Source organism: Schistocerca piceifrons, chromosome X (assembly GCF_021461385.2).
Source record: "Schistocerca piceifrons isolate TAMUIC-IGC-003096 chromosome X, iqSchPice1.1, whole genome shotgun sequence".
NCBI classification, from domain to species: Eukaryota; Metazoa; Arthropoda; class Insecta; order Orthoptera; family Acrididae; genus Schistocerca; species Schistocerca piceifrons.
This window is the reverse complement of record NC_060149.1, coordinates 124,169,678-124,194,837: the sequence shown is the minus strand read 5'-3', so window position 1 is coordinate 124,194,837 and position 25,160 is coordinate 124,169,678. Positions and strand designations below refer to the sequence as shown.

Sequence of the window (25,160 nt, the reverse complement as noted above, 5' to 3'; positions counted from 1 at the left end):
GCGGAAGGTGCACGTGCCCGTCGACCTGGGACCGGACCGCAGCGACGCACGGATGCACGCCAAGACCGTAGGATCCTACGCAGTGCCGTAGGGGACCGCACCGCCACTTCCCAGCAAATTAGGGACACTGTTGCTCCTGGGGTATCGGCGAGGACCATTCGCAACCGTCTCCATGAAGCTGGGCTACGGTCCCGCACACCGTTAGGCCGTCTTCCGCTCACGCCCCAACATCGTGCAGCCCGCCTCCAGTGGTATCGCGACAGGCGTGAATGGAGGGACGAATGGAGACGTGTCGTCTTCAGCGATGAGAGTCGCTTCTGCCTTGGTGCCAATGATGGTCGTATGCGTGTTTGGCGCCGTGCAGGTGAGCGCCACAATCAGGACTGCATACGACCGAGGCACACAGGGCCAACACCCGGCATCATGGTGTGGGGAGCGATCTCCTACACTGGCCGTACACCACTGGTGATCGTCGAGGGGACACTGAATAGTGCACGGTACATCCAAACCGTCATCGAACCCATCGTTCTACCATTCCTAGACCGGCAAGGGAACTTGCTGTTCCAACAGGACAATGCACGTCCGCATGTATCCCGTGCCACCCAACGTGCTCTAGAAGGTGTAAGTCAACTACCCTGGCCAGCAAGATCTCCGGATCTGTCCCCCATTGAGCATGTTTGGGACTGGATGAAGCGTCGTCTCACGCGGTCTGCACGTCCAGCACGAACGCTGGTCCAACTGAGTCGCCAGGTGGAAATGGCATGGCAAGCCGTTCCACAGGACTACATCCAGCATCTCTACGATCGTCTCCATGGGAGAATAGCAGCCTGCATTGCTGCGAAAGGTGGATATACACTGTATTAGTGCCGACATTGTGCATGCTTTGTTGCCTGTGTCTATGTGCCTGTGGTTCTGTCAGTGTGATCATGTGATGTATCTGAACCCAGGAATGTGTCAATAAAGTTTCCCCTTCCTGGGACAATGAATTCACGGTGTTCTTATTTCAATTTCCAGGAGTGTATATTACTGCTGTATTGTGACACACTGTCCATTGGCAACTCAAGCACGTCCGGCGGGTTGAGTCCTAAAGGAAAGACTACTACGGGAAACCACATGTAAACATTCCCGGATGACAACAACAGTGACAACGGTTTGTTTTCTTGTACAACTCTGGTGGACACTGCAAAGACGAGCGGCGTCTGATAAATATACAGACGACATTTTGTATCGTCACTAGAGGCACGCCGATCACTGCACTACTTGCTTTTGCGTTGTCTCGTGCCAGCAGTTTTTAGGCAGCTACCGAGCCTTGGAGCCAGCAGTTCCAGCCGCCACACCATCCTGCAAGTTAGGTTTCTGTAAACCACAACAAACAGCCACCCCTCCGACATTGGACCCCCGTTGATAATGGACATCAGGACGTGGTACTGTTGGTTTGTTTATGATTTTAGTAGTTTGTGTCCAAAGATTGCCGTCCACGACTTGGTCTGCGTGAATCTAGACTTCTGCTATTAAGCACTCTGCAATGACTGAAGTCTGTCGCGAAAATATTTACTTCAGCTGTTACTGTAGTAGACACGAACTCTCAGAGACAATTATTCAGTATCAGTTACCGATGAAGAAGATCACTTATTTGTGTTCAGCTAATTTGCTGCATCCGTAGACGTTAGTTGTGAATAATTAATTTTATGTTCATTAAAATAGCTTATGGTTTTATCTCTACCCGGGAATCTTCTCTGGTGATATGAACACCCGTCCGATCACCACAGTTACCGAGGACGTCCTTTGCAGTTTCGTTAAAGGCAGTCAGTGGCCAAACGATCCGTCGAGAGGCGACGGAACTTTTTTTTATGATGTTGTCACTGATGTGCAAAGCAGTGTACGGAGGCTTTATTGAGTAATTGGTAACGGCATTCACATGTCTTTCTGTGAGCTTCAGGGAAGCTTGATGTATCTGACTGTGTGGTAACGACAGTGAATTTCGATGGAGGTCGTGCGATGCTCTATAACTGGTTTTCTTGGCTTGATCTCGGAGAGCCTATGAAAATATTTTAGAAAATAATAGATTTGTGACACTATGTTAAAATTGTAGAATCGAACCTTTTGTATATCAGCCTGATAATCCTTCTTTCCCAGAAAGATATATCTGCAAGGGGGTTCGAAGAAATCAACTAGGTTTGCTAAACTGGTCTGCTAAAACCCACGACGTAAACCACACTGTGAAACTGTGGATTGATCTGGAGCGTCGGTTACGTGTCATTTCAGATTGGTAGGAAACCTGTCTGCAACAATTCATCACCCATGCGGAATAATGGAAACAAATTCTGCCAACAGAACTTAGCTGAAAGCCTTTCCTGAAGAACAAAACTGTAATAGTAGCGTAAGAAGTCCTACTAGCTTTTGGTTGCACATCTGACGTATTTAAGGTTAGGTTAGGTTAGTGTTGTTTAACGTCCCGTCGACAACGAGGTCATTAGAGACGGAGCGCAAGCTCGGGTTAGGGAAGGACGGGGAAGGAAATCGGCCGTGCCCTTTCAAAGGAACCATCCCGGCATTTGCCTGAAACGATTTAGGGAAATCACGGAAAACCTAAATCAGGATGGCTGGAGACGGGATTGAACCGTCGTCCTCCCGAATGCGAACGTATTTAAGACGTACGTTGATTGATGACGTGCAACTTGTTGACCTCGTACACACAGGATGTAACAGAATGATGTTTTAAAATTGTAGGAGACTGTAGGGGATGAAATTTGGAACTTCTGATAAAAGGAACCTATAGCTGGAAATGTGAAATAAAGTTTCTACAGCACTATGCACTCGGTAGGTTAAATGTAACACCATACCAGACTGCTATAGTTTGGAAAACTTTTATTGAAAAAGCGGGGAGAGTCCAATCAAATACTATAAACCGAATCAGTGGCTACTCTACTTTCGAATAAATATTCAATGTGACGACGACCAACATCGTTACAAAATGTTCAATGACGAAACAAGTTTTGTCTGATCCTTTAGAAGATTCTGCGCTCCCCTCTGATTGTATCAAATGCGGTAAAGATGCGCTCAATAAGCTCAGTTACTGATTATACTGGTGCTGAGTACACGAGGGACTTTAGGCAACATCGGGGGTAAAAGTCATGAGGGATGAGTTCAGGGGAGTGTACAGTCCAAGGTACTGGTAAGATGTGTGGTCCAGTTAGGTGATCTTCAAGACTTCCAGCTGAAATATTCGCTGAGAATCTCACCTGGTAACTTCTCGTACTTGGGATGTCTGGCTGCTCTAATTGGAATTCACGGTGCGATTTTCACTCATGAGAAATCGAATTAGACACATCTACTATGTAGCATGCGGCATCCTCTTACGCCCTGACGATTGTGGTGACGCAAGTTATCTTTAATTCCACGAGACGAGGAACGAGTCGAGGAGCCAGCATTATGCTTATCGACTCAGGTACAGTCGTCTATTTAGCGGAGCTTGCTCAAAATCGAGTCCAAGGCAAGCACAAATCTCTTGATGATGCTACGCTAAGGACAACACGCACACCCATGCCGGCGGGAGGACTTGAACCTCCGTGGGGAGGGGGGGGGGAGGGGGGAGCCGCGCGAACCGTTGCATGGCGCCCTAGACCACACGGCGATTCTGTAATCGATGGGGTGGTGTACTGTCTTGTTTAAGGTGCAAATCGCTGGTGGGGTGCTGTTGGCGAACCGACAGTAGTACGTTATAAAACAGAGGGATTCTGTATCGTTTGTGGGTGGGAGACAATGGTAGACGTACCAGGGACCCCATTTAATGACCCCAAGTTAGCAGTTGATGGCTGGAGTTCTGACATATTATCTGCGTATCCAGAAATGCTGGCAACTGATGTGTTATGCATGGGGATGATATCAACCTGTACCGCATCAAAAACGGCACTGAAGGGTTGAAACTGGTAGCGACATAATAAAATAAAATCATAAGAACGGCTGCAGGTGTTTTTGTTAGTCACGATAGTAAACGGCTGTCGTCCCAGAGACCTCCTGCTAAAAGGATGGACATACAAAAACTGTTGTAACTGGTCCTTCATGCCCTCGATAGTGGCACTGGGGTGGAGGACGTCCGAATTGATTCCACGCATATTCTATCGGGGACGTAACTTGAGATCTTGCAGGCCATGGCAGTACCTCAGCTTCAGGCAAACTGATCATAACGACATGTGCCATGTGTGGACGAGCATTGTCCTATTGAAAGAATAGCACCACCATACTGTCTTATGAGAGCTAACACATTAGGACGCAGGATGTCGGTGATGTACCGCTGTGTGGTCACAGTTCCATCAGTCATTTCTCGGCGTGACGTGAAGTTTTACCTGATGGCTCCCCTCACCGTGTGCCAAAAGTAACACCGATATGCCTCTCCACAATATTGGAAGGCTGAGACCTCTCTCCAGGCCACAGCCATAGTGGCCGACGATGGTCCTCCAGGGTAGTACAGGATTCATCTCTGAATACAATGCGACAGCATTCATCAGCAGTGCATGCTTCCCGGCTAAAGCCGTTTGTGTTGTGGTGGTACCACACTCTACGTGTGGGTCGGTAATTCCCTATTCCGACTGTTGCTAGTCTTCGACCAGTAGTGTGGTATGACTCACAATGTTACAGGGAGGTATCGGAGGACAGATGCAGATGTGAAGGTGTTACGATGTGCGTGGCGCACAATACGGCGGTCCGACCTTGTGGTGGTCGGTGGTGATCAACCGACAACTTGACGACCAATATGCCTGCTCTCACGTTCCCATACAGCCCAACTTCGGGCCACTGCCAGATCAAAGCTCTACAAATCTAGATACTGTACGACTCCAACAGGCGGCAATATTGAGACCCACAATGAAGTCCCTTCCAAACACTGTCATGTGCTGATAACGGCCGGCCAGAGTGGCCGAGCGGTTCTAGGCGCTACAGTCTGGAACCTGCCTCGGGCATGGATGTGTGTGATGTCCTCAGGTTAGTTAGGTGTAAGTAGTTCTAAGTTCTAGGGGACTGATGACCTCAGCATTTAAGTCCCATAGTGGTCAGAGCCATTTGAACCATTTTGCTGATAACGCTGTCTCACTCGAGTACACGTCATCCACATATTCTTCACAGAGATCACTCAACATCTAACGCTGTTCTCTCCTGTTGTATACCCTACCAGATGTGCTAACAAAACTAAACACTAATGTACTTTGGTGTTCGTTCTACCTGTCACAGAGGATTAAAAGTCTAACCATTTACATACGGACGATGATGTGTACAGTGTAGGAAATTACGTTGACATCCTACCATATTTTATGGGTGCTTAAGTTTATTTTGTCAGGCAGTGTATAATCTCAGATACTACTGATCATATTAACGGTGTATGGCATATATAACACCAATGAATGTTAGAATGTTTGGGATCCTCGTCAAGTCGTCCTGAAGAAGCGAGTGAAGAAATTGCTTGTAGTATTATAAGCGGTCTGTTTTAGCAGGTTGACATCTCGAAAGTGGCTTGCGATTACGAATCCCACTTCCGGCATGAAAGTAGATTTCAAATGTGTCATTACTGCATGTGTGCTGTGTGTTCTGTGTATGTGTGAAGGTTTTAACCGAACTGATAAAGAAAATGAATTGAATCCGTTAAAATTTGTATATGTTCCGTTGTTAAAATAGGTAATAAAAGCTGACCGAAAACCCAAAAATTAATCGATTGGCTGGATGGCCAGGAAGTCAAATACTAATTATGAATGTTTTAATTCCATTCGAAAGTATTGTGCAAAAGATCGAAGGATGTAAATGTAAATTTCATTTCTCATGAAACGCTACGGGATGAATTTTGAGAACTAGTACTCATATCTCAGGAAGAACAGTCAAACATCCACGAATATTCCTCATAAGCATCACAAAGACAAGATAAGTGAGATTTGTGTGCGTAGTAGGCGTACATGAATTATCCCCCCCCCCTCTCTCTTTGGGCTACTTAAAGAGATAAAAAGCAACTACTAATAATTTTGCTAAGTACTCTCCGCGGTTCACTGTACAATGTCTTAAGGAAGATACTTGAAGATACGTTTTTTAATGATAGCTTTTGAAAATTTACAGAACCATGGAGACAAAGATTAACAACGATAGAAGTTGAGTCTTACATTTATAGATAATGTACTGATGTACTAATATTTTTGAAATTATATTTCATGTTGTGAAAATTAATTTTATTTCCCTGTAGTGATTTCTGAGTTGACACTTACATACGGCTCCATTGTCTTGGTTTCCCTGTAGAATGGGTCAGTCACCTGCCAAGTCGTCATTATTGCCAGGTCGATAACAAGGAGGACACCAACTACCATGAAGAGCTGATAGTCCTTAATAACCTGTAAGGAGAATCGACCAGACATTTATGTAATTTGTAGATTGCATGGTTTTAATATAATAATGAACACAGGTTGCACTGTAAAGTCTAATTGTTTATAAAATCCAACATAAGACACTGAGTGCTAGTTGAACTAAGTAAGCTCCATCAAAGGTGATACTAATATAGATAACACTGTATTTAAAAATCATACTAAGGTGTAGAAATTTTGATTTACCTTCTTGTTGAGCTTCACGTCAGTAAATATTGAATGGACCCTCCAGGTCTTAGAAAACATGGATCCAAATGCCAGTGAAAAACCAGCCATGAGAAGCCACGCTCTCGCTGTACAAATGTATGGAAAAGATTCAACACTGGTTAAGGTGGAGTCCAGTCCCAAAAATATGACACTGCTGTACGTTAACATACATCCAATTATAATCAGGTTGTTTAGATATGGACTCGACATCTTTATATACCTGTTAAAGCAAGGTAAATAGATGAATAAATGGAAACTGTGAAGCGTAGCCTGGTTACTACATTATATGCTGTAATATAATATGGTCTTAAATTTGTAGCTGGATACTGGAGAGAAATGGAGACATGGGAACATTTTGAGGTATACGGCAAATGCAAAAGTTACACATTGTCCAACTAATCACTTGTAATTAATTTATATCTCTATGTAAATAAAACAGGGGCAAATAATTTTCTTCATTGATAGTTTGCACATGACATGCTGTCAAAAAACCGACGTCAATGAGCACTAAAATCGATGTATAATAATGCAGTTCAGCTAGCGATGTAATTTCAAGGTGAGTGTCATAACCAAACGAACCAGATTGTAAATATTGTATTTCTTAGGCCTACAGCAGTTTAAATTATTACAAATGTGATATTGTACTTTACAGAAATAAAAATTTGACCCACAGAAGACGACACACTGGTGTCGAAACATTTCTGGGTAAATATAAAAATAAACTAATTGTGTTTGCATAAGGTTGCTTTCCAAAACAACCCAGTTTTCAAATCACAAACACGGAAGCACGAAAAGATGAACTTCAAACCTTAGTAAAATGAGTAAGAGTTAATTTAATACGCAATGACATTTCCTGCAAGTGGACACCTTTTTATTTCGAGAAAAAACGGAAAGAATTGTAGAATAAACAGATTAGACAAAAGGAAATTAGAAGCTGACTGAGGAAAGAACTGAGCATGACGTTTTGAAAACACGATCGCTTATAAAGATTGCAAACCCAATAGAAATGCACAACCAATATGAAACTCATAAATATTCTGAACAGAGTAATGGAACGAAATGCTGATATTGTGTACTTGTGCATATACGTTGGAGGCAGTTGCGCACAGAGTAGCTAACAATGCAGGAATAAGCAGTAACTTCAGGTTTTTGAACGAATTTATTAAACTTAGACTATTGGAAATTTTCATAAGATTAAGACTGTGAAGCTATAGATATTTGTAATTTTTATGTCTGAATTGCAAAGAAATAATCCTTCTGCCATACATACTGATAACTACTGGAGGCATGACGCCTAGTTTTCATCCTATGTTGCAGACTTAAGCCAATGTTTGAAATTTTACCAAAATTTCCTGCAAACTGCTCAAGAACAGCGTCCTTAGACAATCAGAAACTGATCTTAAATTTCAGGTCGGGAATACAAGATTTATGTAGAGAGATCGCTGGGAAAGCAAACGTGATGAACGCCATGAATGCAGTTTGAACTTTCTACTCGTCACATGTTTTTAATAATCAAAAAGTTTTCAATACTCTGAGAGTATACACCATTGCTGAACAAGGAAACTATGGCTGGGGTAAATTAGTTGCTGCCATCTCACGTGGAAAATTTCTGTCATTTTGAGGCTTTTATTTACGAATTTGGTAGTCAGTTATTTACTCGTGATAGTTATGTACCATTCGCACTTAGAAACTAGCTGCTTTAATTTCATACTAAAAATTAACGACAGAAAAAGAGATAGATTGATAAGCTGGATATCAAGTAATCTAAAGTAATGTTGATTCTATTACGTACAAAATAGTGTTTCAAGTAGGTATGTAGCGTCATCACGGCAACGAGGATAGGACACAATGTATATTTTATGGGTTTAAGCATGATGGACGAAGGCTATATACGTGGAAGTAACCTGGAGATACTGGAACGTTTCAGACTGATTATATAATAGTAAGACAGAAATTTAGGAACCAGATTTTAAACTGTAATACATTTCCAGGGGGAGGGACAATTTATCGGTTATGAACTGTAGATTAGAACTGAAGAAATTGTAAAAAGGTAGGAAATTAAGGAGACAGGACGTGGATAATTTGAAAGAACCAGTGGTTGCTGAGAGTTGCAGAGCATTGGACAACGTTGGACTGAAAGAGGAGAAAGAATACATTAGAAGACGAATGGGTAGCTTTGAAAGATGAAATAATGACGGCAGCAGAGGATCAAATAGGTAAAAAAACATGGCCTAATAGAAATAGTTTGATGTCACCGGAGATATTGCATTTAAATGGTGAAAGGAGAAAATGTAGAAATGCAGCAAATTAAGTAGGCAAAAATAAATATAGACGTCTAAGAATGAGATTGATAGAAAGTGCCAAATGGCAAAGGCGGAATGACTAGACGACAGTTGCAAGTCTATAGAAACACATATAACTGGGAGAAAGATAGATACCGTTTATAGGAAAACTGAAGAGGACTTCAGAGAAAAGAGAAGCAGATGTACGAATATCAAGAGCTCAGATGAAAAACTAAGCAAAGAAGGGAAAGTGCAAAGGTGGAAGGAATATATAGAGAGTCTGTACAAGGGAAATGAATTTGAAGGCAATATTATAACACGGGAACAAGACGTAGATGACGATGAGATATGATACTGTAAGCAGAGTCTGGCAGGTCACTGAAGGCGCTCCGTAGAAACAAGGCCTCTAGAGTAGACGACGTTCCAACAGAACTACTGATATCATTGGGGGAACAGGCTATAAGAAAACTATTCCACTTGGAGTGCAAGATGTGTGAGACAGGCAGAATACCGCCAGACTTCAAGAAGATGTAACAATTCCAGTTCCAAAGAAAGCAGGTGCTGATAGATGTGAACGTTACCGAACTATTCGTTTAATAAATCATGGTTACAAATCACTGACACGAATTATTTACAGAAGAATGGAAAACCTGGTAGAAGCCGACCTCGGGGAAGATCAGTTTGGATTCCAGAGAAATTTAGGAACATGTGAGGCAATACTGACTCTACGACTTACCTTAGAAGATAGGTTAAAGAAACGCAAACCCACGCTTATAACATTTGTAGACGTAGGTTAACCTTTTGAGAGTGTTGGCTCGAATACACTCTTTGAAATTCTGAAGGTACCAGAGGTAAAGTGCAGGGAGCCAAAGGTTATTTACAATTTGTATAGAAACTAGAAGGCAGTTAAACGAAAGCATGAAAGTGAAGAATGGTTGAGTAGGGAGCGAGACGGGTTTGTAGCCTACGCACGGTGGTATTCAAACTGTACATTGGGCAAGCAGTAAAGGAAATCAGAGAAAAATCTGGAGAAGGAGTTACAGTTCAGAGAGAAGAATTAAAAAAATTTTGATGTTTGCTGATATACTGAAATTTTGTGAAGGGGCTTGTAAAGGGCAGTAGAAGGGAATTGACAGTGTCTTCAAAGGAAGTTATAACATGAATATTAACAAAAACAAAATAAGAGTAAAGTAATGTAATTGAATTAAATCTGGAGATACTGAGGGAGTTAGATTAAGAAATGAGACAATAAAAGTGTAGATGAAACTTTCTATTTGGGCAGTAAATAACTTACTACAACCAAAGTAGAGAGGATATAAAATGTTGTCTGGCAATGGCAAGAAAAATGTTTATGAAAAAGAGAAATTTGTTAACATCGAATACAGATTTACGTGTTAGGGCGCCTTTTCTGAAGGTATTTGTCTAGAATGTAGTCTTGTATGGAACTGAAACGTGGACGATAAACAATTCAGACAGGAAGAGAATTGAAGCTTTCGAAATATGGCGTTACAGAAGAATGCTGAAGTTTAGATGGATAGATCACGTAAGTAATGAGGAAGTACTGAAAAGAATTGGGGAGAGAAGAAATTTATGGTACTGCTTGACTAAAAGAAGGGAACGGTCGACATGATACATTCTGAGACATCAAGGAACCACCAGTTTAGTATTGGAAGGAAATGGATGGGATTAAAATGGTGGAGAGAGACCAAGAGATGAATGCAATAAGCAGATTCAAATGGATGTAGGTTTCAGTGGCTGGAGATAAAGAGGCTTGCACAGGATTGAGTAGCATGGAGAGCTGCATGAAATCAATCTTCGAACTGAAGACTACAACTATATAACAGCCATATTACTCGATACTAACATGCATTACATAAATCCTGAGAGTTTCACATCCTGAAGTAACCAAAAGCATCCAATAATAGTTAACATAATGGAAACTGTACGTACCTCTGATTTCTATATGTGATGTTAATGGCCAGGAATGTAATGGCCATTACTATACCTATGGAGGACGCTGACGCCAGCAGAGAGTAGATAGTAATGTTCACGTGTGAATGTTCAAAGATCTGAACTGTTCGATCTTTCGGAGGGTACTTGCCATGCCATTTTATTGGATGCCCCCTTGTTAAGTCTAACTGTTCTGTGACGCCATTGAACTCACCAACTTTTACTTCTGATCCATCTGAAAAATAAATAAAATAACTTTTTTCTCCATGGGGACGATAAAGCAACCACATGTGTTCTCCTACATTTTATTTTTTGTAATGGGTCTCCAGTTATATAATGATAAATTTTTGTTAATATCCAGTGCATAACAGCGAGTTATTAGTTAGCCTAGCAGCCGTCGTAACTCATAGACTGATTTCGGGATTGACATAGAGGTTAACGAGGTAGAAAAATCAGAAAAGACATGACAGTTATTTTTATCAAACAGCCTTAAAAGCTAAGTAACTATTGTGATGAGCTTAGTCTTCGTTATGTTAATCAGACTGCACATTATCTACACTCCTGGAAATGGAAAAAAGAACACAATGACACCGTTGTGTCAGACCCACCATACTTGCTCCGGACACTGCGAGAGGGCTGTACAAGCAATGATCACACACACGGCACAGCGGACACACCAGGAACCGCGGTGTTGGCCGTCGAATGGCGCTAGCTGCGCAGCATTTGTGCACCGCCGCCGTCAGTGTCAGCCAGTTTGCCGTGGCATACGGAGCTCCATCGCAGTCTTTAACACTGGTAGCATGCCGCGACAGCGTGGACGTGAACCGTATGTGCAGTTGACGGACTTCGAGCGAGGGCGTATAGTGGGCATGCGGGAGGCCGGGTGGACGTACCGCCGAATTGCTCAACACGTGGGGCGTGAGGTCTCCACAGTACATCGATGTTGTCGCCAGTGGTCGGCGGAAGGTGCACGTGCCCGTCGACCTGGGACCGGACCGCAGCGACGCACGGAAGCACGCCAAGATCGTAGGATCCTACGCAGTGCCGTAGGGGACCGCACCGCCACTTCCCAGCAAATTAGGGACACTGTTGCTCCTGGGGTATCGGCGAGGACCATTTGCAACCGTCTCCATGAAGCTGGGCTACGGTCCCGCACACCGTTAGGCCGTCTTCCGCTCACGCCCCAACATCGTGCAGCCCGCCTCCAGTGGTGTCGCGACAGGCGTGAATGGAGGGACGAATGGAGACGTGTCGTCTTCAGCGATGAGAGTCGCTTCTGCCTTGGTACCAATGATGGTCGTATGCGTGTTTGGCGCCGTGCAGGTGAGCGCCACAATCAGGACTGCATACGACCGAGGCACACAGGGCCAACACCCGGCATCATGGTGTGGGGAGCGATCTCCTACACTGGCCGTACACCACTGGTGATCGTCGAGGGGACACTGAATAGTGCACGGTACATCCAAACCGTCATCGAACCCATCGTTCTACCATTCCTAGACCAGCAAGGGAACTTGCAGTTCCAACAGGACAATGCACGTCCGCATGTATCCCGTGCCACCCAACGTGCTCTAGAAGGTGTAAGTCAACTACCCTGGCCAGCAAGATCTCCGGATCTGTCCCCCATTGAGCATGTTTGGGACTGAATGAAGCGTCGTCTCACGCGGTCTGCACGTCCAGCACGAACGCTGGTCCAACTGAGGCGTCAGGTGGAAAAGGCATGGCAAGCCGTTCCACAGGACTACATCCAGCATCTCTACGATCGTCTCCATGGGAGAATAGCAGCCTGCATTGCTGCGAAAGGTGGATATACACTGTACCAGTGCCGACATTGTGCATGCTCTGTTGCCTGTGTCTATGTGCCTGTGGTTCTGTCAGTGTGATCATGTGATGTATCTGACCCCAGGAATGTGTCAATAAAGTTTCCCCTTCCTGGGACAATGAATTCACGGTGTTCTTATTTCAATTTCCAGGAGTGTATTATGTTATTCCTTTTCCTGGTCTTTATCCTGCATCTTCAGAGGATAAGCATGTTAATGATTGAATTTGGCAGTGTTAGCAGTAGATGGTGACTGCATGCCCTTCCTGTAACTGCCCCTTTCTCGCCTCTCCCCAACCCTCTCCCCACGATCGGAATTTGTGTACTCCAATTGTCTGCATCTATATGTATGTCATGTGAAAGTGTGCAAATGCTTTCTAAATGTTTGTGAATCGTTTAATTCAGGCAAAACTTGCGTACCAATTCAGTATTCACCTATTTGTATGTAATAAACAGGCTAGAAGCTACATACAGGCTGGCCACCACACTGGCCTTCATTGTTAATCCGTTGGGCAGTTTCGACCTGGGCTAGGCGCACCTAACCGAAACCTGCTAGTGGTGTGCTAATGCATGCAACTCTTGAGGTTGGTTAACATTTCCTAGTATGTGTGAGACAGTTAGTTAAATAATTATTAACCAAGGGCTAATTCAAAAGTAATGAATGAATGTTATTTGTACATTACTGAGGGAATAAAATGAGAGGTGGAAAATAACTGTACTTCACTCTGATAACAGTGAACAAAAGAAAATGACTATGTCAACGGACCACTTTCATAATAATTATGATGGATGATACATATATTAGAAACTGGAAGTTATGGGTATACTTTTATAAAAACATCCTATATTGGATGCATTGCTTAAAACTTCGAAATATGGAAAAATATGTTGTCTCACTATAATACTAACCGAAATCTGTTTCAACATTATTACACAATTGTCTTATTTAAAGCTTATATTTTCATTACAACTCTACAAATGACATAATCGTAATTATCATTATAAGTAATGTACTCTAATGCTGAATTGCTTATGAAGCAGGTCAAGACCCCATTAGAAATTAATATGACGAGGGCAACTCTTATTCTGAGTTGCATTTGGGATGAGTGAAGAGCATGGGAACAATATAGACAGAAAGAGAAGATGTTCCTTAAAAATATTATTACATATTTTGGTTTAATGTATAAGTCTAGAACAATGTTCTGTTAAAGCTAATTTAGTATCCTGGCCAGACTGACGAAAGACATACTGCGTATGGATATTGGCGCATAAAAATGAGAGTAGTGTGATAAATAGCAGCCTAAAACGAAACCACAATATTGCGAAAACTTATTTGTAAATGTACACAGTAAGGTAACACAAAAATGACTTTAACACTATATTTTAATCAAACTTCGCTTGTCAGATACCTTAAGCCAACATTTCACACCAAGCTTATTTCACTTAATACATTTAACTACAGGAGATAAAAACATTTAAGAGCAAAAATGAAAAATTAAGCACCCCATAAAGTTATTAATCAGAGATATGTAAGATGTATAGTTCATTGATGAACTTACTTTGAAATTGTTTGAGCAATATATTGGCTTTCCTTTCGTTGTGATAGAATCTGACAGGTCCCTGCAAAATAAAATGAAACTTCCAGTAAGGAAAACCACTTTAGAGGCTGATAATCATCTGTGTTAATTTGTTGTTATGAACATTCTGCGTGAGTATGAATGAAACACATATTTTACAATATATGTATAGTAAATCATCCAGTGCAGTTCACGGTGTTCTGCCACATTGAAGCTATTATTTCCACATGCAACACTGTAAAGTCTCTCAGGCAATTTATCAATCATAGATACTCTTTGAAATGTGCAATATATAAGCCTTAGAATAATGTATTTGAATCAAAGGTACTTTTTTGGTCTTATATTATTTTCAGTCATATAATTGTTGTTATAAGTGATATTTTAACATCTGTTCTTCAATATATTAATCTAACACACCAAAAATAGATAAGAATAGTCTATTATTTCTCTTTAATTCATCTTCATATTCATGACTTGAAAGAGTTTCCAAAATCTTGTTATACAGGAATACCTAAGGGCGGTCATAAAAAACCAATTTGCTGCCATATTCCTATGATGTGTATCCTTGTCATCAGTGGACAGTACCTATTCTTTATTATCATTATTATTACTGTTATTGTTGTTATTATTACTATTTCCTCCCTCCTTTCCCCATGTGCGTCGATTAATGTATTCATTATTTGTGTGACAATTTGTTCTCAGATATTTAATGGTGATTTTGGTATATTTTGTAATTACTCCTTCACAATTCGTTTGAGAGTTCGTCTTTTATTTCTTACAAACATATCTAATTTTCTACCTTTCAAGAGCAGTCCCCGTTTCATTAACTTAATAAATATTACCAATGTCACTTTATGTTTCTCTCTATCTCCCAAACACTTATATACAGAAGTTATCCTCTTGCTAAAATGGTACTACTTATAGGAATAGAGGTTAAGGGCCTGTTTGTGATAATTCTGAATAACAGTTAATAAATTATGAGAGTCAGTTATGTTCAAAGACTGTCATATACCTTTCTCTTTAGACTTAGAAAATTATTTCAAACTGTCAAAACTCTGGATAATTAGTCCATGGCCTCTGCAACTATCACAAGCAATGTAAGTATCTATTTTTCCAAAATCGTATTTCAACAATCACTCCTGTACAAAATTGCCAAATAAGAAATACTGTGTGAGCTAACTGGACTGTTCAGTGTTTCCAATAAAGCATTAAATTCTTCTATACTTCTCACAGTAGAAATCATGAGGTCAGACCACTATGTGACATGAGTAAGAAAAAAATTGTACCTTGAGAACATTTCTTGCTACTATAATTTCCTATAAGGAGAAATTCAGATTCAGTTGTAACATAAAACTGATGAAATTGCCACTCTCCACATGATACAATCATTATTGTGAAAGAAATCGATAAAGAATCCATGGGAAAATAGTAAATGATGTTTTTGTTAAGGTTATTGACGGGTTTTGCACAAAATGACTAGCTTCACACTGCGAAAAAGAACGACAGTCCAACCAATTTTCTTCTAACAAAAGAATACCCATCTGCTATCAATGATAAACAATGTGGGAAGCTCCAAGTTTTTGGTTGTGCATATTAATGAAAGCTTAAATTGAAAAAATAAATGATTTGGTGGCTTGCTAAAACAATTAGGTTCAGCTTCTTTTGCCATAAGAATAATTGTCAAATGTAGGGTAATAAAAAACAGGGTGTTAACATGTTTTGCATATTTTCATTCACTTATGTCTTGAGGGATAATATTTTGGGGTGACTACTCACTTAGGCTAAAAGCATTCATTGCTACAAAGTAAGTAGCTAGAGTTATATGTGAAGTTAACATACGTACATCTTGCAGGCTCTGTTTAAACAGTTCGGAATATTAACGACAGCCTTACAGAACATTTATCCACTCTAGAAATTGGTTATTAACAATCCATTGCAGTCTAAGAATAATAAAGACATTCACCAGTACAGTATTAGGAGGACAGATGGCCTGCACTTTCCTCTAGGGAATTTAACTTTGGTACACAAAGGAGTGCAATACTCAGCTTTGAAACTCTTTGATAATCTGCCCTAGGAAATGGAATATCTGGCGAACAGCAGAATTGTTTTCAAATATAAATTAATGTTGTTTCTCGTTAACAACCTATTTTGTACCATAGAAGAATCCTTGAACAGAAATAATTAGTCATAAGCAACCCATGTCACCAGTTTTCTTTCTTCCCTCACCGCTTATGGGTCCTCTAATCATTTTTGAAGTACGCTCTTTATGATTACTGCTGCCAAATCCCACAGTCCAAATACAGAATTATTACCATATTATCATCATCATGATCTTCATAATGGTTATTCCCTAACTTTAACCTAACTGATAGCTTATATCACTTACACATTTTCATAGTGTAATTTTAGTCTTATACACAACATTTGAAAACACCCAGTATTGTACTATACTTACATTGTTGTTGGTTTTGTGTTAATCAACATCTGATTGCATATTTTATGTTAGCAAAGGTTTTATAAGGTGTCTGATTAGTGTCATAAAGGGCTCATGGCCCTAATTTGAGCAGGCAAAGCAAATGGATGAATAAGTAAATGAATGGGAAAGTATATTTACATTTCTGTGACAGACATAAAATATCCAACAGAATCTTGCGAAGGAAGGCACTGTGTTGAATAGCTTAATTTCGTTTTGAGTTTGGCATTAATTCTGTTTGTTTTAAAACAAAGAAGCTGGCGACAAAATTAGCCTAAAGTGCGCCTGAATAGAGAGCTTGTAATCGCGGTCAGAAACTCTTATTGCTAGTGGATAAATGTTGTGGACTAACGGTAACGCCTTCGAAGCTGGTGTTGCGAAGAGCTTCGAGGAAGAGCTGCTCCCAGAGTGGGTCTCGGTAACGGAAGTCGACAACGGTCTGGTTCTTGCGGAAGTGCCGGATGCGGTGAGCTACGTGCTGGATGGCTAGCGCCACCGCCCACACGCCGTCGTACGTGTAGCCGTGGAAGCGAGAGTACTCGTTGCCTCGCCGAGAGTCGTACTCCAACTGGTACTCTTCCGCTGTCTGTTAAAAAAAAAAAAAAAAGCAAGAAAAGCAAAGACATATCGCTTGTTTCCGCCAGCGTGGTTTCAGTAACACCCTTGCAATAAAAAAAGTCATAATTATAAGTTAGACATCGTTCTCAAATGTTGTTTATTCAATGAAGTCCAGACGCATTTATTACTGTGATAAATGTGTGTATTACAAAATTCAAACTGCCGTCTGCTTCACATCTCCTGTGCAGCGAGCTACGTAAATTTAAGTTATTGGCTGTGTTTTTCTTACTTGTCACTTCTTTTTCCGTGTGTTTTTGCTTTTAGGAAGCTTTAATATTCGAGTACCAGTAACAGTGTTTGTTTTGAATACAGTCCAGAAACAGTTAGTGCTTATTTTCATTGTTTCCAACAATAAGTGTGTAGTAACCACAGTTTAGTCAGCTATCAGTCGCCTTTAGTGAATTAGCAGTCTAGTTAAAAGTTGATTACTTAACTCTCTACAGTAAATTGTTGATCTCATAGGGTGGACAGGATGTGTGACTGCTGTGTACGGACGCAGGAGGAGCTGTCCACTGTTCGCGAACAGCTGAACGTGTTGATGGCCGCGGTCAGCCGTCTTCAGGCTGCTGCCTCGGAGTGTAGCGGCAGTGGAGAGTCTGGTGCGTCGGATGGTACACCCCAGGTGTTACATGCTTCACCCACTGTCCCTGCTATCGAGACATCTTCGCGGGTACCGGGCGCGTTTGTGCCACCCTCTCCCCAAGGGGAGTGGCGGGTTCAACGGCGTTCGCGTCGCACGAGGCGGAGGGTCAATGTGGAGGCTGGCCGTGTGGCATCGCCCGCTCTGCCTGTGAGTGGACATGTGGCCGCTCCTTCAGCAAGGGCCGAGGAGGCACACGGGGGGAGGGGTTTATTAGTTATTGGGAGCTCCAACGTTAGGCGGGTGATGGAGCCCCCAAGGGAAATACCGGAAAGGTCGGGGAAGAAGGCAGTGTTCACTCTGTCTGCTTACTGGCTGGTCTCATCCGAGATGTGGAGGAGGCCCTTCCGGCGGCGATAGAGAGCACTAGGTGCACCCGACTGCAAATTGTTGCTCATGTTGGCACCAAGGACTCCTGCTGTCTGGGTTCAGAGGTCATCCTCAGTTCATACAGGCGGTTCGCGGAGTTGGTGAAGGCGGAAAGCCTCGCTCGCGGGGTGGAATCTGAGCTAACTATTTGTAGTGTCGTTCCCAGAACCGATCGCGGTCCTCTGGTTTGGAGCCGAGTAGAAGGCTTAAACCAGAGGCTCAGACGATTCTGCGGAGATCTGGGGTGCAAATTTCTCGACCTCCGCTATCGGATGGAGAAATTTAGGGTCCCCCTGAATAGGTCAGGCGTGCACTACACGCAGGAAACGGCTACAAGCGTAGCGGAGTACGTGGGGAGTGCACATGTGGGTTTTTTAGGTTAGAGAATTCCCTCCCTGGGCCCGACACGACGCCTACTGAGAAGTGTCAAGATAGCTGTAGGCAAAACGCAACAGGGAATGACAATATTAATGTGGTAATAGTAAACTGCAGGAGCGTCTGTAGAAAGGTCCCAGAACTGCCCTCATTAATAAACGGTCACAATGCCCACATAGTACTAAGGACGGAAAGTTGGCTGAAACCAGATGTAAACAGTAATGAAATTCTAAACTCAGATTGGAATGTATACCGCAGAGACAGGCTGGACAGTGAAGGGGGAGGCGTGTTTATAGCGATAAAAAGTGCAATAGTATCGAAGGAAATAGACGGAGATCCGAAATGTGAAATAATTTGGGTGAAGGTCACGGTTAAAACAGGCTCAAACACGGCAGTTGGATGTCTCTATAGGCCCCCTGGCTCAGCAGCTGTTGTGGCAGAACACCAGAAGGAAAATTTGGAAAATATTTCGAGTAGATTTCCCGACGATGTTATAGTTCTGGATGGAGATTTTAAATTACCAGATATAGACTGGGAGACTCAAACGTTTATAACGGGTGGCAGGTACAAAGAATCCAGTGAAATTTTTTAAAGTGCGTTGTCTGAAAACTACCGTGAGCAGTTAAACAGAGAACCGACTCGTGGCGATAACATATTAGACCTTCTGGTGACAAACAGACCCGAACTATTTCAAACAGTTAACGCAGAACAGGGAATCAACGATCATAAAGCGGTTACAGCATCGATGACTTCAGCCGTAAATAGAAATATTAAAAAAGGTAGGAAGATTTTTCTGTTTAGTAAAAGTGAAAAATAACAGATTTCAGAGTACCTGACGGCTCAACACAAAAGTTTTATCTCAAGTATAGATAGTGTTGAGGATCAGTGCACAGAGTTCAAAACCATCGTATAATATGCATTAGATGAGTATGTGCCAAGCAAGATCGTAAGAGATGGAAAAGAGCCACCGTGGTACAACAACCGAGTTAGAAAACTGCTACGGAAGCAAAGGGAACTTCACAGCAAACATAAACATAGCCAAAGCCTTGCAGACAAACAAAAACTACACGAAGCGAAATGTAGTGTGAGGAGGGCTATGGGAGAGGCGTTCAATGAATTCGAAAGTAAAGTTCTATGTACTGACTTGGCAGAAAACCCTAAGAAATTTTGGTCGTATGTCAAAGCGGTAGGTGGATCAAAACAAAATGTCCAGATATTCTGTGACCGAAATGGTACTGAAACAGAGGATGACAGACTAAAGGCCGAAATACTAAATGTGTTTTTCCAAAGCTGTTTCACAGAGGAAGACTGCACTGTAGTTCCTTCTCTAGATTATTGCACAGATGACAAAATGGTAGATATCGAAATACGTGACAGAGGGATAGAAAAACAATTAAAAGCGCTCAAAAGAGGAACGGCCGCTGGACTTGATGGGATACCAGTTCGATTTTACACAGAGTACGCGAAGGAACTTGCCTCCCTTCTTGCAGCGGTGTACCGCAGGTCTCTAGGAGAGCGTAGCATTTCAAAAGATTGGAAAAGGGCACAGGTCATCCCCGTTTTCAAGAAGGGACGTCGAACAGATGTGCAGAACTATGGGCCTATATCTCTAACGTTGATCAGTTGTAGAATTTTGGAACATGTATTGCGTTCGAGTATAATGACTTTTCTGGAGATTAGAAATCTACTTTGTAGGAATCAGCATGGGTTTCGAAAAAGACGATCGTGTGAAAACCAGCTCGCGCTATTCGTCCACGAGACTCAGACGGCCATAGACATGGGTTACCAGGTAGATGCCGTATTTCTTGACTTCCGCAAGGCGTTTGGTACAGTTCCCAACAGTCGTTTAATGAACAAAGTAAGAGCATATGGACTATCAGCAATTGTGTGATTGGATTGAAGAGTTCCTAGATAACAGAATGCAGCATGTCATTCTCAATGGAGAGAAGTCTTCCATAGTAAGAGTGATTTCAGGTGTGCCGCAGGGGAGTGTCGTAGGACCATTGCTATTCACAATATATATAAATGACCTTGTGGATAACATCGGAATTTCACTGAGGCTTTTTGCGTATGATGCTGTAGTATATCGAGAGGTTGTAACAATGGAAAATTGTACTGAAATGCAAGAGGATCTGCAACGAATTGACGCATGGTGCAGGGAATGGCAATTGAATCTCAATGTAGAGAAGTGTAGTGTGCTGCGAATACATAGAAAGAAAGATCCTTTATCATTTAGCTACAATATAGCAGGTCAGCAAGTGGAAGCCTGGGAGTATACATTAGGAGTGATCTAAAATGGAATGACCATATAAAATTAATCGTAGGTAAAGCAGATGCCAGACTGAGAGTCATTGGAAGAATCTTAAGGAAATGCAGTCCGAAAACAAAGGAAGTAGGTTACAATACACTTGTTCGCCCACTGCTTGAATACTGCTCACCGGTGTGGGATCCATACCAGATAGGGTTGATAGAAGAGATAGAGAAGATCCAACGGAGAGCAGCGCGCTTCGTTACAGGATCATACAGTAATCGCGAAAGCGTTACGGAGATGATAGAGAAACTCCAGTTGAAGACTCTGCAAGAGAGACGCTCAGTAGCTCGATACGGGCTTTTGTTGAAGTTTCGAGAACATACCTTCACCGAGGAGTCAAGCAGTATATTGCTCCCTCCTACATATATCTCGCGAAGAGACCATGAGGATAAAATCAGAGAGATAAGAGCCCACACAGAGGCATACCGACAATCTTCCTTTCCACGAACAATATGAGACTGGAATAGAAGGGAGAACCGATAGAGGTACTCAAGGTACCCTCCGTCACACACCGTCAGGTGGCTTGCGGAGTATGGATGTAGATGTAGACGTAGATTCATAGTAGTACACAGGAAACAAAATTTTGATTCTGTAACTGGAAAACTAGCCGGAAATCGCTTGAGAACTTTCTAAGCTAAACGGCAGCTTTGAAAATGGGGACGTTCTCGAATACAATTGTTTGTAGTATGAACTTCTATCTGGACATTATACGACGTGAGAGCCTTCAGATACTGAAAGTACCAAAATTAAACGTTGCTGGGTGTGTGTTGTATGATTGGTTTGGCTGATACATATATAGGTACTTAGAGTTATTGTAAGAATTCTGGGAAGGTTCAGTGCACCTACAAAGGAGAGTGTGTGCAAGGGTGAAGTAGAGCTTGTTTTCCTGAACTGTTAGAATGTTTCCGATCCACACCAAGGAGACACGCGAATGAATTCAGATCGTGGTTTTATGTGTTACCCGTAGGTTATGCCAATGTAAGAATATTAACCAGATGCTGAGAAATCTTGTATTGCAATGACGGTGACGTTTTTTTTCTGACACGCTGTTGGCAAGTCAGTAGAACTAATATTCGAGGGGGACGGAAAAGGTTTCCGTTGCCTCACTCTTATACCTAACGCAAGCTTCATATGAGCAATATTAGAAAGGTTACGAAACTTGTGGTGACATACTGTCATTTACTGGAACAGGCAAAGGAATGGTGAAGAGAAGTAGGACTTACACTCCGCAAAGAGCAACACAGCGACTTCCGGATTACAGAAGGTGAAGCACAAAACTTTTTCATCTTATATATCTAGCGAACCATATCACACGAACCTCGGACCTTGCCGAGGTGGGATGGTTTGCGTGCTTCAAAGGCACACATAGCCGTACCTTAGGTGCAAAAAACAACAGACGGATATTTGTGGAGAGGCAAAATAAACATGTGGCTCCTGAAGAGGGACAGCAGCATTTTCTGTCGTTGCAGGGGGTAACTGACTGATCTGGCTTTATAACATCACCCAACATCGCCTTCCTGTGCGAGTACTGCGAACGGCTGAAAAAAAGGGAAAGCTACAGCCGTTACGTTTTCCCGAGGGAATGCAGCTCTACTGTATGGCTAAATGATAATGGCATCCTCTTGAGTAAAATATTCCGGTGGTCAAAGAGCCCCTTATTCTGATCTCCGGGCAGGACGGACTACTTGCGAGAATATCGTCATCAAGCAGAACAAAACCGGCAGTCTGTGGGTCGAATCGTGGAATTTTAGATTCTTTAATTTCATAGGTATGCTGGAGAATTTAAAAAAGAAAATGGGTAGGCTGAAATTAATTATAGCGAGAATTAGTGAAGTTCAGTGGCATGACGAACAGGACTTTTCGTCAGGTGAGTGGAGGGTTATAAATTGAGAATCAAACTGGGGTAACGCAGAAGTAGGTCTAATAATGAATAAGCAAACAGGAATGCGGGTAAGTTTCTACGAACAGCACAGAGAATGTATTGTTATAGCCAAGATAGACACGATGCCAACACCTACCGTAGTAGCAGAAGTTTATAGACCAACTAGCTCTGCAGTTGATGTATGATGAAATAAGAGACATTATTCAGACACAAAATTGTTAAGGCTTTCGTGGCCACTTGTTGACAAAGTGCCTAGTGGCTCCAGTCGGGGGTTCTTCGGCCGACGTTCTTCTGATGGCTTTTCTGACGTTTCGCCAACACGAGTGGCTGGCATTTTCAGAGTTTCACCCTTCATTGCTGATGGTGGACTGGAGCCGAGCTCGCGGCCGCAGACTATATATGTACCTGGCGTGATAACGTCCAAGAGCTTCTCTGCGGTCATTTCCGGTGCGGTTCTGTGCTTGGTACCTGCAACGGTTTTTCGCTGCAGGGAAGTCAGGATCCGTTTAGCTTCTTCTTTCTTGTTGAAGCTATTCTTGTGTTTGTGTATTTCTATAGCTTCTCTGACTAAGCGGGTGTGATAGGTCTTCTACACAGCTAGAACTTCTGTTTCTGCGAATTTTACTACATGGTCGGTCTCACACAGCGTATGATATGCCACGGTCGATTTCTCCACCTGCCCCAACCTGCAATGTCGCTTATATTCTGTGATCCTGGTGTTGATTGATCGTCCAGTCATTCCAACATAAACTTTTCCGCATGTGCATCGTATGCGGTAAATTTCCGACATTGCAAGTGGGTCCCTTTTATCATTTCTCGATCTGAGACACTTGTCGATCTTATTTATCGGTTTGTAAATAGCCTTAACGCCGTGTTTGCGGAATATCGGCCGATTCTGGTCGTCACTCTGGGAATGTATGTCAGAAAGGCCGTAACCGACATTTATTTTTATGATTTGCCACTCTGCCGAGTGTTTGATACTGTTACACTTGCCGGCCGTGGTGGCCAAGCGGTTAAAGGCGTTACAGTCTGGAACCGCGCGGCCGCTACGGTCGCATGTTCGAATCCTGCCTCGGGCATGGATGTGTGTGATGTCCTTAGGTTAGTTAGGTTTAAGTAGTTCTAAGTTCTAGGGGACTGATGACCTTAGAAGTTAAGTCCCATAGTGCTCAGAGCCATTTGAACCATTTTGAACTGTTACACTTCTAATATAACTTTTGGAGTTCCCATTGCTCCTCAGAACACTTTCCAGGTGTTGCATTTCGCGTCTGAGTGCTGCGGCTCACATATTCGTCTTTCTAGCGTTACGAGCGTATTAATCATGCCTCTTTTATGACTCGAGTGGTTTTTGATAGTTTGTGTAGGTATTAGGCAGTGTGTGTCGGTTTTCGATACACGTTGTGTCCCAGGTTTTCACTGTCCCTTGTGACCAACACATCTAAAAATGGCAGTTTTTTGTACTTTTCTGTTTCCAAGGTAAATTTTATGTTGGTATGGAGACTGTTCAAGTATCTTAGGAATTCACTGATCTGTTCCTCACCATGGTTCCACACAACGAAGGTATCATCGACGTATCTGTCCCACACCCTAGGTTTATAAGGTGCCAAGTACAGTACCTGTGCTTCGAAATGTTCCATGAAGAAGTTGGCCACCACTGGACTAAGAGGACTACCCATGGCGACGCCTTCCAGCTGTTCATAGAAATTGCCATTCCACGTGAAATAGCTCGTGGGGAGACATGCATGGAAGAGCTCTGTGATGTCTTCCGGGAAAATGGAACCTATTTGCTCCAGAGTGTCACTGAGTAGCACTTTCGTAAACAAAGAAACAACATCAAAGCTGAACAGGATGTCGTTTGGTGCAAGTTTCAGTTTCTTCAGCTTCTGAATGAAATGTCCGGAGTCCTTTATGTATGAGTCAGTCTTCCCCACGTGAGGCTGGAGCAAAGATGCGAGATGCCAGTTATACGCTGGTGAGCCAGGAGCACTAACAATCGGTTTTAACGGAACGTTGTTCTCACGGATCTTTGGTAATCCATACAGCCGAGGTGGTAGGGCCTCTGTGTTGCGCAGGTTCCTCTGCATGTCCGCCGGCAGAAATGAGGCCTTGATTAAGCGATTTGTATTCCGTGTGATACGCAGATTCGGATCTGTGCTTAGTTTTCGGTACGTCGTCGGGTCTAATAGGTCCCGGATCTCATAATCCTCCACTTTCATTACGACGGTCGCATTTTCCTTATCAGCAGACAGTACCAATATGCTC

At 42.5% G+C, this 25,160-nt stretch overlaps 1 protein-coding gene across 1 annotated transcript in view; it reads right to left on the bottom strand.

Moving 5' to 3' along the window:
• The window catches only part of LOC124722209 (gamma-aminobutyric acid type B receptor subunit 2), a 360,835-nt gene that overhangs the window by 215,817 nt on the left and 119,858 nt on the right, over positions 1 to 25,160 (bottom strand). The window contains exons 4-8 of the mRNA XM_047247405.1: positions 17,056 to 17,289; positions 14,213 to 14,273; positions 10,835 to 11,069; positions 6,582 to 6,822; positions 6,243 to 6,365 (exon numbers count right to left, since the gene is read on the bottom strand). Coding sequence (XP_047103361.1) covers positions 6,243 to 6,365; positions 6,582 to 6,822; positions 10,835 to 11,069; positions 14,213 to 14,273; positions 17,056 to 17,289 — 894 coding nt within the window. The remainder of the gene's footprint in view (positions 1 to 6,242; positions 6,366 to 6,581; positions 6,823 to 10,834; positions 11,070 to 14,212; positions 14,274 to 17,055; positions 17,290 to 25,160) is intronic.